The sequence below is a fragment of the Rhinolophus ferrumequinum genome, chromosome 26 (genome assembly GCF_004115265.2).
Source record: "Rhinolophus ferrumequinum isolate MPI-CBG mRhiFer1 chromosome 26, mRhiFer1_v1.p, whole genome shotgun sequence".
Classification (NCBI taxonomy): domain Eukaryota; kingdom Metazoa; phylum Chordata; class Mammalia; order Chiroptera; family Rhinolophidae; genus Rhinolophus; species Rhinolophus ferrumequinum.
In genome coordinates, this window is record NC_046309.1 from 10,563,133 (window position 1) to 10,575,715 (window position 12,583).

At 40.5% G+C, this 12,583-nt stretch overlaps 1 protein-coding gene across 2 annotated transcripts in view; it reads right to left on the reverse strand.

Moving 5' to 3' along the window:
• TRIM24 (tripartite motif containing 24) overlaps positions 1-8,229 on the reverse strand; it is an 84,968-nt gene extending 76,739 nt beyond the window's left edge. Inside the window, exon 1 of one of the 2 annotated variants that reach the window (XM_033098967.1) lies at positions 7,523-8,229. In XM_033098967.1, the coding sequence (XP_032954858.1) occupies positions 7,523-7,886 (364 nt within the window). In that variant the 5' untranslated portion in view covers positions 7,887-8,229. The remainder of the gene's footprint in view (positions 1-7,522) is intronic. The other variant, XM_033098966.1, reaches the window with a different exon arrangement.
• Positions 8,230-12,583: the final 4,354 nt, after the last annotated feature.

Consider the following 12,583-nt stretch of genomic DNA (forward strand, 5'->3'; position numbering starts at 1 on the left):
AGATACAACTACCCACTATCTACAAAAGACACACTTTATATATAAAAGCTAAAAGTAAAAAGGATGAAAAAATATACCATTCAAGCACAAAGAAATCTGGTGCAGCTATATTAATATAAGACAATGTAGGCTTCATGAAAAATATGAGATAAAGGACATTTCATAGTGTTAAAAGCGGCAGACAATTCATCAGTAAGACAAAGCTTCCAAATACCGGCAGCAAAAACTAACCAGATTAAAGAAATAGAGACATAAATCAATAATCATGGTTGAAGATTTTAACATTCCTTTCTCCATAATAGAAACAAACAAAAAAAGAACACAGAGTTTTACAACACTATCGACTAACTTGACCTAATTGACATTTACAGAATACTACATGCAACAAATGTAGAACTTAAATTCTTTTCAAATGCACATGGAACATTCAGCAAGAAGTGATATGATATGCTAGAACATAAAATGTCTCAATAAACTTCAAAAATTTTAATCTTAGTATTTTTACTATAATGGAACAAGCTATCTAGAATATCTCCCATATACCTACAAATTAACACTTCTAAACAAAACAACGGTCATAGGGAAAATAAAAATCGCAAAAGAAATTTTAAAATATTTTTAATGGAAACACAACACAAAATCTATGTTAATAAAAACAACACAAAATTTGTTTAAAGTGGCTTGGAAAGAAAAACTACACCTTTAAAACAAACCAATAAAGGCAAAACAAAGCCAAAAGTTAGAGGATAAGCTCTCAGTAATAGCAAACAAGGAAAAACAGAGTAAACACAAATTACAAATAGAAACAACAGAGAGGACATCATTCAGCTCCTGAAAACATTAAAAGGATAAGGGAATATTGTGAACAACTTTATGCCAATAAATGCACCAATTAGATGAAACAGACAATTTTCTTCAAACAATTTACCATGAAATAGAAAACCTGAATAGCCCTACATCTATTAAATACACTGAATTCCTAATCAAAACCTTCCATAAAGAAAACTCCAAGCCCAGATGGAGTCATCAGTGAATTCTGACAAATACTTAAAGAAGAATTAATACTAATTTTATGAAAGTTCTTTCATAAATAGAGATGGAGGAACACCTTACACCACATTTTAAGGCCAGTATTACCTTGATACCAAAAGCAGAGAAAGATACAGGAAAATTATATCACCAATATTCCTCATGAACAAAAAACTTCTTAAAATATTTGCAAATCAAATCCAGAAGTATAATAAAAGGATACTACATCATGACCAAGTGGGGTCAATATATAGCTCAAGAATGCAAGATTGGTTTAACATCTGGAAATCAATGTAATTCACCACATTAACAAAAAAAGAGAAAAACCACATGATCATTTTAATACATACTGTATAGAAAATGAATTTAGCCAAATTCATTATCTATTCATGATAAAAACCCTCAACACACTAGAAATAGAAGGAAACTTCTTAATTATGATAATGAACATCTATTAAGAAAACCAACAGAGCTAACATAATAATGGTGAAAAAACTGAATGTTTTTCACCATTCAGAAATAACATCATCGCTCATTTAATATTGAAATTAAACTATCCAATACTGTACTGGAGATTCCAGCTAGTACAATAACGGAAGAAAATGACAATTATAAAGAAAGGCAAGAAAGAAGTATAACTACCTACAGACAATATGATAGTCTATGTAGAAGATCCTAAGAAATCTATAAAAAACTACTAGATTTAATAACTGAAGTTAGCAAGATAATGGGATACAATCAACATATAAAGGTCAATTGTAGGCTGGCCCGGTGGCTCAGGCGGTTGGAGCTCCGTGCTCCAAACGCCAAAGGCTACTGGTTCGATTCCCACATGGGCCAGTGGGCTCTCAACCACAAGGTTGCCGGTTCGACCCCCTCAACTCCCACAAGCAATGATGGGCTGCGTCCCCTGCAACTGGCAACTGGACCTGGAGCTGTGCCCTCCACAACTAAGACTGGAACGACAACAACTTGAAGCTGAACAGCACCCTCCACAATTAAGATTGAAAGGACAACAACTTGACTTGGGGAAAAAAAAGTCCTGGAAGTACACACTGTTCCCCAATAAAGTCCTGTTCCCCTTCCCCAATAAAATCTTTAAAAATAAATAAATAAATAAAAAATAAATGGGAGATAAAACATGTTCATGGATAGGCAAAGTCAATATTGTTAAGATCATCCTCAAATTTGTATCTAGATTCAAAGCAATTCAAATCAAAATCATACCAGGCTTTTGTGTAGAAATTGACAAGCTGATTATAAAATTTATAAAGAAATGTAAATGACTTCAAAGAGCCGAAAAAATTTTGACAAAGAACAAAATTTTGCAATTTCAAATTTTGCTGAAAAAGCCCAGCAATAAAAAACTGTACAGATAGTACTCAACAGATAGATCAACAGAACAGAGTACAGAAATAGAACCATACATGTATGTTTGACTTGTTACAAAAATGCCAAAGTAATATAATGAGAACACGCTCTATTCAATAAATGGTGCTTTAACTATGGTTAAAAATATGAACCTTGGAGGCAGCCAGTTAGCTCAGTTGGTTAGAGGGCGATGCTAGTAACACCAGAGTTGCCAGTTTGATCCCCACGTGGGCCACTGTGAACTGTGCCCTCCACAATTAGGTTGAAACAACTACTTGACTTGGAGCTGATGGGTCCTGGAAAAACACACTTAACATTAAATAAAAAGCTAAAAAAAAAAATATGAACCTCAAACCTTACCTAACACAAAAATTACTCAAAATGGATTATAGATCTAAGTATAAAGCTAAAACTATAAAAATACTGAAAGAAAAAAATGGGAGAAAATCTTAGTAAACTTGGAGTAGGCACAGAATTGTTGGATAGAACACAAAAATCACTAATCATAAAAGAAAAAAAATTGATAAATCAGACAAAATTTAAAACTCTGTATTTTCAAAAGACGCCATTAAGAAAATGAACAACCAAGCTACCGGAGTGGGAGAAAATACTAGCAATACATGTACCTAACAGGACCAAGATGCAGAATATAAAGAATTTTTATTTTTCAATAAGACAAAGTACCTAATTTTTAAAATCTGCAAGACTTAAAAAAAATTTTACCAAAATAGATATAAAAATGGCCAGCGACCACAGGAAAAAAATGTTCATGATTATTCATCAGGGAAATAAAAATTAAAACCATTAGATACTCCTTCATGCATACTAGAATGGCAAAAGTTAAAGATTACCGCCACCCAAATTGGCGAGGATATGAACCAACTTGAACTCTCATACATGGCTGGAGGGAACGCAAAGTGTAGTACAACCTATGTAAACACATTTATGACACAAAAAGAAATTTCAGTTCTAAGTATTTACTGAAGAAAACAAAAACATATCCACACGAACACTTACCTACAAATATTTAGAACAATTTTATTCGTGGCAGCCCCAAACTGAAAACAACAGTATTTCCATGAACAGGTGAATAGTGTATATAAAACTGTTGTGTATAAAACTGATATAGATAATATGAATCAACCTTAAATACTATTAATCCTTTGTCATTGTATCTTGTACTCATAAAATGATTTATATTTTTTGCCAAGAACCAAAAGAAATCAGCTCTCAGAACTGACAGTTACTTATCTTATAGACTGCCAAGTAGTAGCCTAAGAAAACTGATGGATTCTCTTATACTGTCTTGAAAAATAATGTGACCCCTTTCAAAAGTATGCTTTAGAAAGCGTTTTTTAAAAATAGCTCTTAGTAATTTGCTACTCTTTGGCTGAACGGTACATCACCACCACAGAATATTGCACAATGTTCTAACATTTCTCCAAGATCAGGTTGTCTCCTGATCTATACGTACCTAAAGAAAATCTATGTTATCATCTATAATGTAGCTATATGTATCTATAATGTACCTAAAGAAAATCTGTTTTCTAAGCTCTCCCCTCTTTCCTGGATGTAACTGCATGCTAAGAAAATGACAAGGGCTGAGGTAGTCATCCAACTTTAGCTTGTGGTCCCTCACCCTCATTCCTTCCAAATGGTAGCCTTAGAAAAGGGCAGTTTACACTGTTGAAAGTGAACTGACATCTTAAGTCGCTTAACCATAGAGTTGGGAGGACTAAGGACGGAGATGGGCCCTTTGTTAACTGTCTCGTCTTGACTTCCTGTTGAACTCTATGGTAACCTCCGGGGAAGGAGCGGGGAATGCGAATAAAGAGGGGCGCCATGTTGGGCTCATCTCTTCTTCCCACGTGGGTGGCCAGTGGGCAAGCCCTGCTGGCAAGTGTGCATGCACTCCTCGGTTCTGTTCCTTTTTCTTTTTTCCAAATAAACCGTTTTCTTTTGGAGGATTATCTGGAGAATTATTTGGCCAGTCAACAAGACCAACGTTCTCAATGGGGGCATGGTGGCTAGTGTAATTGCGTCTGAGCATTTATAAATTATAATACTTTTTTGTTACAAATTAGCTTTCTTTCTTAAAAGTTAAAGCATTGTGTTGATTTTGATATTTAAATGTGTTAAGAATTTCTTTTCTATAAATTTCATTTAGGATAATACAGGGAACACCAAAAAGTACATACTAGAAAGGGACACTAGGTCTGATAGTGTTGAGAACTACTACGCTACGCTTTGAATTTCCGTCTTAATTTTCTAAAGAATCCTTTTACGATCACCTGTATTTTTGAATGTAATACTGCTTGAACTAAAGAAACACTGGGGTTTACTGTTATACTCTAGAATTCTGTATCTTTGCCAAATCGGGCTCTCTGGGGAGAGGCGCCTAGAAATCAATTTTTAACAAGTATACCAGGTGATTCTAGAAGAGCTAAAATTTGAAAACCCCTATCTAAATCTAAAAGGGAAGACTGTAACTGCAGCATGGTATGTGGCCTAAACCAAACTGGTTTCTTCTGTTTGTTTTGTTTTGTTGGTCTATAGAATGGGCCCTGTGTGGGTTTTTTAATTACCTGCCAAGATCTAAATTTCTAGAGAAATTTTACACAAAAATCCAGACTTCAGACTTCTCATAATAAAAGTTAAAAAAAAAAAAAAGATCCTTCAACACTGGCCCTGCACTCACATGAGAATCCGTGAGAGCCTAGTTTGCCCCCGGCCCCCACTCCCCATTATTTTAACCCCAGGCTCCTAGTTCTCCATCTCAATTACCAGCTTAGCCCCTGTAGGTATTGTAGTTTGATCCATGATGCCTGTACCCACAAGCTCATTAGGAGAATGAGGAACAGATGATCAAATGAACCCTATCTATTTAGTTCTAAAATGTATTGTCTAAACTTTTGTTTCGGCTGGTATTAAAATAAGTTTGCAGGGAGAGAGGGGAGAAAATATCCCAGTCAATAAGACTCAGGAAAATATTTTCAATTTATTGCAAATGACCCTAACTTTTTTGAGGTGTATGTGCAAGTATCATTTGTTAATGCTTTTTCTTAGTACACAAAAACATTTATCTTCCAATTTAAATGCTTTCCTTGAACTCTTGCTTACAATACAAATACAAAGATAAAAAAGAGTTGGGGACTGGGATTATATAGAACATTTTGAGAAATCTGGAATTACAAACTTGTCTCAGAATTGAGGATCAGAGATTTTATTATCCAAATTCTCATTCCTTCAGGTCTGCATGTCATGGCCAGGCACACAATATATCTTAATTCTAGAATTATGCAAAATTCAGATCCTAATTGGCTAGTTGCCTGTTTAACCATTTAAAATAGCAATATAAGAAACCTTAAAATGTGTCTAAAAATTAAGAACTAAGATGTTTCACTTGTACTAACTTTCCAACAGGTGGGCCACATCTGAGCAAACTATTAGGGTGGTGCAAAAGTAATTACGGTTTTTGCAATTATTTTTTTAACCTTTTAAACCAATTACTTTTGCACCAAACTAATAGTATGAAGGATCTGAGATTTTATCCTCCCTACCACAAGCTAACAAAGTAGCTTACCACGGATGCTAGTAGAAAACACGAGACTCAGGAGTCACAGACAAAGGGCATTTTATTACTTACAATAATAGCGTAAGCCAAAGCACCAACATTTTTGCACTGGTTCCCAGAGTCCCAGCTCTTACCAGGCAAGGTGAAGAGAGGCAGTTGACACCTGCACAGGCAATGGGTTGTTACATGAGAGGAAACCTAAGCTTAGGGAACCCCAATCTTTTATGATGAGCAGTAAGCATGCCTGCCTTTTACTCCAGAAGGAGACATTTATTTGTATTCCACTGGACCATATGCATGCCTGCTCTTTGCTCTGATGGAAGACACTCTTCTAAGACTGTTCCTTACACAAACATCCCTTAAAAATACAAACAAAGGGCAGTAACCACTGGCAGGACCTGCAGAAACAGAGAAAGACCCATGGAAAATTGTCTCCCTCCACTAGATACTGTTTCTAGCATATAATTAAATGAGGAGTCTAACACGACCATTTATTTAAAGCATTAATTAATTTCACATACCCTTTGACTTAGCTCAATTATTTAATTAGCATTTTATCTCAAATCTACTAGTCCCTCTAAAAAGGAAGCAAATATTAGAAATGAATAATCCCACCTTTTCCAGTTACTTTGTATTTTTAAGAGAAGGAGCTCAAATATTTGCAATACTAAAATTTAAAAACCTCAAGTATTCTACAAGAAAAAGAATTACTGTGCTTACTTTGACTAACTTTAAATGTTTCAAACCTGTTAACGTTACCAATGGGAACTACCTGTCAAAAGTCTTGTTATACAGAAACAAACACCACAAAGAGAACAGTAACTTCAACATTTCCAGCTGCTGTCTACAAAATACAAGAAAAATCCTGCATCCCAAATCACGTTGTTCTATTTCTCTTTACCTTTTACCGTTTCAAAAATAAAATCTTCGAAAGAGAAAGACAACAAAACACCGCCTCTTAGTTCCTTTGTCCACAGCAGAGGGGAAGAGAACTGGGTTCTTAGGAAGGTAAAGAACACGAAACATACAAGACAGAAAATAGACGGCAACTGATCTGTAATCAGTCATCAAAGAAAGTCACCATCACTTCATCTTCATCCCTGCCTCCCCACTCCAGCTCAGAAAAACGTGCGTGTAGACGAGATGATTAGGATCGTATGCACCTGGACAAAGCTTTGGGGGAGGCAGAGGGTAGCCGTTAACTAGATGCAGCTGGCAAAGAACCCGAGATACAGACTACAGCAAACTCCGACAGAGGTTTTCAAAAGTGCGGGTCGCGTGGGCCACCCAACCCTGGAGGGGAATGCCGAGGGGCAGGAGCAGCAGCGCGGACAAGTCCACGGCGCCCGTGGAAGTTGCTCGCGGGGCGCGCGGCACGCCGCAGAGCGAGCGCGGGCCCTCCATGTCACCGCCGCCAACACAGACCCTCCTTCTCGCCCCTCCCCCGTCGCGCACCCCTGGCGGCGGCGACATGACAGCGAGTCGCGCAGCACAAGGGCGCCCGTCTCCCCGACGCCCTCCCTGGGCTCCCCCGCGCCCGCCTCTCACCTTGGGTAGCGAACCGCGAGGAGCCGCTGGCCGGCGAGCCGGGGCCAGGGACTGGCGGTGGGGTCTCGGCCGAGCCCAACATGGGCGCGGGCAGCATGAGGTAGCGCTGGGGAGCGGGCAGGCAGCGCTGGCAGAAGGAGTGCAAGCAGGGCAGCAGCTTGGGCGCCCGGCTCTGGATATTCTGGTGGCACACGGCGCAAGTGTCCAACAGGTTGAGCCGGGCCGCCTCGCCTCCGCGCTCCGAGTCCGGGCCCTGCCGACTCTCGGCCTCGTTCTCCCCGCTCGGCGTCGCCGAGGGCCCCCCGGCGGCCGCCGCCGAAGCCGCCACGGCCGCCGTCGCTGCCTTCTCCACAGCCACCTCCATTGTCCTGCCCCCGCCGCCGCCGAAGGGGGAGCGCGGTCTCCGCCCGCTGCCGCCCCCGACGACCTCCTCCTCCTTCTCCTCCTCCTTCTCCTCGTCGTCACAGGCCGCTCGGGTGACCCGTGGGAGAGGGAGGGCGAGAGGGCCGGGCCGAGGAAGCCTCCTCAGGCCCCGGGGATCCGCCTCCCGGGTGGCGCGGCCGGAAGAAGGGGATCAGTCAGCAGGGACCGTTCCTCGCACCGCGGAGGACGTGCTCCGTCCGCTTCGCCAACCGCCGCGGCGATCTTCGAATCCGCCCAGCCCGCCCTCGCCTCCCCGCTTTTCTCTTGAGCCCCCGACCCACCTCCGGATCCGCCCCCGCCCTCGCCCTCTCTCCCAGCAACTGAGACGACGGCAGGGAGCTCGCCGCCCAATAGCCGCCGCGCCAGGCCAGGGGGCGGGGCCAGCCGATGCCCGCGAGGCTCCGACGGTCCCGGCGGGAGGCTGGGAGGTGGGAGGGCTCTTGTGAAGCCCCGCCCCTCAAAATCCTGGAACCGCGGCCTCTGATTGGGCCTTTGTGTGCGTGTAGCTCCTCTGAAAATATTGAGGGTTCATTTGTTAACGACCGACCATCTAATTCGGTCCTCCTGTGTTGGCTCCTCCTACGGGGCGGGGCTCTACCGTGTATGCGCGTTAATTAAGTAACTGCTTCGAAAACTCTCGTTTTACTACTGGAGACCGGGGTCCTGTAGAAGGCATAAATATGGTGGGAGGGTCAAAGGATGGTGAAGTAGAGATAGTGAAGAGCAAACAAGGAAAGAATTGTGAAAATGTGAAAAAACGATACCGTAGAGGCAGCATGGATTTTGCCACCTGAAGGTACTCATCTCTATGATGAATGATGGAGCATGAAGAATAAGGGGGAAGGTTCTATTGCAAGTCAGAAATTTTGTAAGGATTTCGCCAATGAAAATTGATTTTTAAAGTCAATGATTTGCTTTTTAAGTGAATAAAAGGGTTCATTTTCCAAGGACTTAATATATAAAAATTGTTTGCAAATGTCTTTATTGCACAAATATGGCATCATTCCAAAAATAAAAATAAAACTCAATATTTATGTCCAAATAATTCATAACTTCAATATTTTTGTTTTCATTCTCCAACCCCCCCCACACACACAGTTACATTAGAAGTTACACATATTTTCAAAAAATGGCCAAACTTTTAAGGAGCTTGAAGTATAGAAACGGGTTAGGAGAAACAAAGCTTTTGTATACACAAGACTGTAAAAAAATTGTATGGAAGTGCCATTCTTTAAGTACAAATGAAGTGATGCTGGACCTTTGAGGGAGTGGTATGGGATCAGAAAAACTTAAAGTTGAAAAGATCTTGAAAGAAAAAATGGCATGGTGGGAGGCGGGGGCAAACTCTAGGCTTCCTAGCCCTCCCACAAGACCTCAGTACCTTCCCAAATTATTCCTCTCCTACCAGACTCTTTACCAGACAGGTCATAAAATCCATTTTCCAAAAGCCTTCAGAGCAAAGTTCTCCTTAATGATATTCAAGGGCTATTCATTTTGTATGGTACTAGTTTCTTAGACTTTAGTTTGCATGAAATTCACCAAGCAAGTTTGCTTAAGAGCTGGTTCTTTGGGCCCATCCCATATTCAATTTTAGTAGCATCTCATAATTGTGATCTGGGTGCTCCAAGACTACCCTTAAAGAAACAGAGACCTATCCGAAGTTTCTTACCTATCCCTCCATGATTTCATCCCTATACATCTCTCAATCTGAAGTTCCCAGTATTCTCATGCTTTAATTTTAATGCCTCCTGGTTTGCATGTGCTTTTCCCTTTGTTTTAGAATGCCCTTCCCCCAAAATTCAGACTTACCTATTCTCCCTCTAAACCATCCCAGACAAAGTTCATCACTTCTTCTCCAGTATTCATTCTCCACCCTATCTTTTTCTAGCTGCACTTTGAAAATCTTCATATACTATGAAAGCAAATTCTGTATTACAAATTAATGATTTTAATATGTTAATAATTCATTACAGAGGTAGTATACAGGATTCACACAGACTAAAGACAAGTGCTCTTTATTCCCGCAGATGACAGTAGTGGATAAGGAAAGAATAAGAGGTGAACTGGGGAGGCTTGTTTTGAGAGATTTCCATGTAATTTGATACAGCCCACTAGTTTAGTTTCTTAGTCATCATGGATAATCAGTTTTAGAGAAAATTATCTTCCATATTCTTAGACTTCCTAGTCTCAGGTAATTAAAACAATTGTATGTTTTACTTTGTTCAAATACATATGGCTTCTGTTTTTTTTTTAAGTCTAGAAAACGAATTTATTATTTTAGATTATTTTACTTGTGTGATTTTCTTATCTAGATATTGTCATTCTCCCAAGTGTGTTGTAAAACTTTCGCAGAGATCTACCAATAGATTATTCTTCCTTAATTACAGCTCTCAATATATTCCCCTCTCTTGTTCCATAATTTCTATGGCTCCCCACTGCATCCAAGTCTCTCTACATTTCATCCCTATCTGATCTTCCTGTCTGGATCATCACTGTTTTCCATACCCATTCTAAGCTTCAGCCTTTTGGATGGTTTGCCTTTTTCTAAACTTCATCACCATCACCTCTACAACCACCTCTGAGAGCAGAGATAAGAGTTGACCATACTGGAAGAGAAGGAGAACAAGAGCATTCGAGTCTAGTGAGAATTCCTCATGCCCACCACTCAAAAGGTAGTAATGGATAGAAATTTTAGAACTTCCAGGGGAGTTTAACGAAACCATTTTTGAGTAGACCTCTCAGAGGCTGTGATGCACGTCTAGCAAGAAGGGTTTGAGATAACTCCTTCACCCAGTTTCCTATGGCTTTACAGGAACAAGGAAAAGATCCCTGTAGCTTTAGTAGTAGCAGAAAGGCCTGGATGATTTGAGGCTTCATTGTTAGGAAAAGAAGGATGCAGTGTGCAGGGACCAAAGACTGTCTCATTATCTCAATAGCTTCCACAGAGATGCCAGCAGTCAAGAACCAATGCAGGTAAGGCACATTCTGTGTATGCCACCATGAACCAAGGATGCCCAAGAATCCAGTGTCTTTCTGTCGCGAGCACCTGAAAGGGCAATTGCCATATTTCAGTCTCTTCCTAAAAGTCAAGGGGACATGAACCCCTCAGCAGGGCCCTATGTCCCTGCATGGTACTCATGACGTAAGTGGGGAACAAAGTCTTGACACACAGGTTCAGACAGAGTGAGTAACACAGCTTTATTTGGGAGCCAATGTCCCTCCAGAGGCCAATGCTCTGGCAAGCACCATAGTTTATACAAGACAGAATAGAATTTAATAACGAACCAAGTCACAGAGTCAATCGAGATGGAGAAGGTCCCTGGTCTGGGAGAGACGACTGGGCCCACGACAGGTCTGAGTCAAGTTGGTCTTGTTTGCAAAGAAAGAACTTCGGAGAGTTCCGGTATCGCAGCTTGCACCTCGCAGAGGGTCTTAGCCGGAGCGCCCAGTTGGGCTTCTCCTGGCATTGCTCTGGAGTTCTGCCTTTATCCTTTCCCTTGGACTTATTTACTTCTTAGGTGATAACCAGAAGTTGTTTGCCAGGAGTTGTTTACCTCTTCAGTAATAACGAGAAGTTGTTTTGGTGAACGCTTTTATCACTCGATTTTGTGATACTCAGTTTCACACAAAAACATGTTTTTCACTTCATTCTTATCAGGCTCACACATGTGCGGCCATATTCCTACTAGGAAGCAACTTGTTTTGCAAACCTCAATCCAACAACAACCTCGTTGATAGTATATTTTATATGCTCTGTACACTTTCCCGCCTATGCCATGATACTATTTAACCCTTGGATCTGCAAATTGGGTCTAGAGAGAAGGGAGAATGAATGCTGTATTGATTGATTTAAAACCTGAAATGATGACCAAAACAAAAAAACAAAAATGGAAACAAAACCTAAAGTAATTAAGAATATGACTAGATGAAGCTTTCTGCTATCAGGAAGATAAAAACTTCAGGGTTTTTTTGTTTCGTTTTTTTCAATTTTTTTTTTAATTAATGTTAATAGCCTACATACTATTTTGGGGTACACTAAAGGATTAACTCAGTGAGCTTGGATTACTCAAACCCTGCACATTCCAAAGAAAGAACTGGCCCTTGACTAACTGATAGTCTCTGAACATTTATCCTACCTGATAAGAGAGTTTTGGGACGTTTGAGGCTTTGGGCCACACTCCATCATTTGACCAGGTGGTTTATGCTAATGAAGGCATGTCTTATGGCTAACACCAGTTTTTTGTATACCTGAGTCTCTTGCCATGCAGTGTCATTTTTATCTCTGGGGAACTGAAGACTGAGTAGCTAAGGTCGATCCCATGGGTGCTGTATACCTATGTGACCGACCATCAATTTAAGTCCTGAATGCCAAGGCTTGGATGACTTTCCTTGGTTGGGAACACTGTTTCTGGGCTGTTACATATTGTTGCTGGGAGAATTAAATGCTGTTTGTAAGACTCTATTGGAAATGGACAACTAGAAGCTTTGCTCCTGGTTTCTCCTCAACTTGGCCTCTGCACCTTTTTTCTTTGCTGATACTGATCTGTATCCTTTTGTTGTACTAAACTGTAAGTAGGAGTGGGAAAACTTTCTAAATTTTGTGAGTCCTTCTAGCAAATCACAAAAACTGAGGGCGGT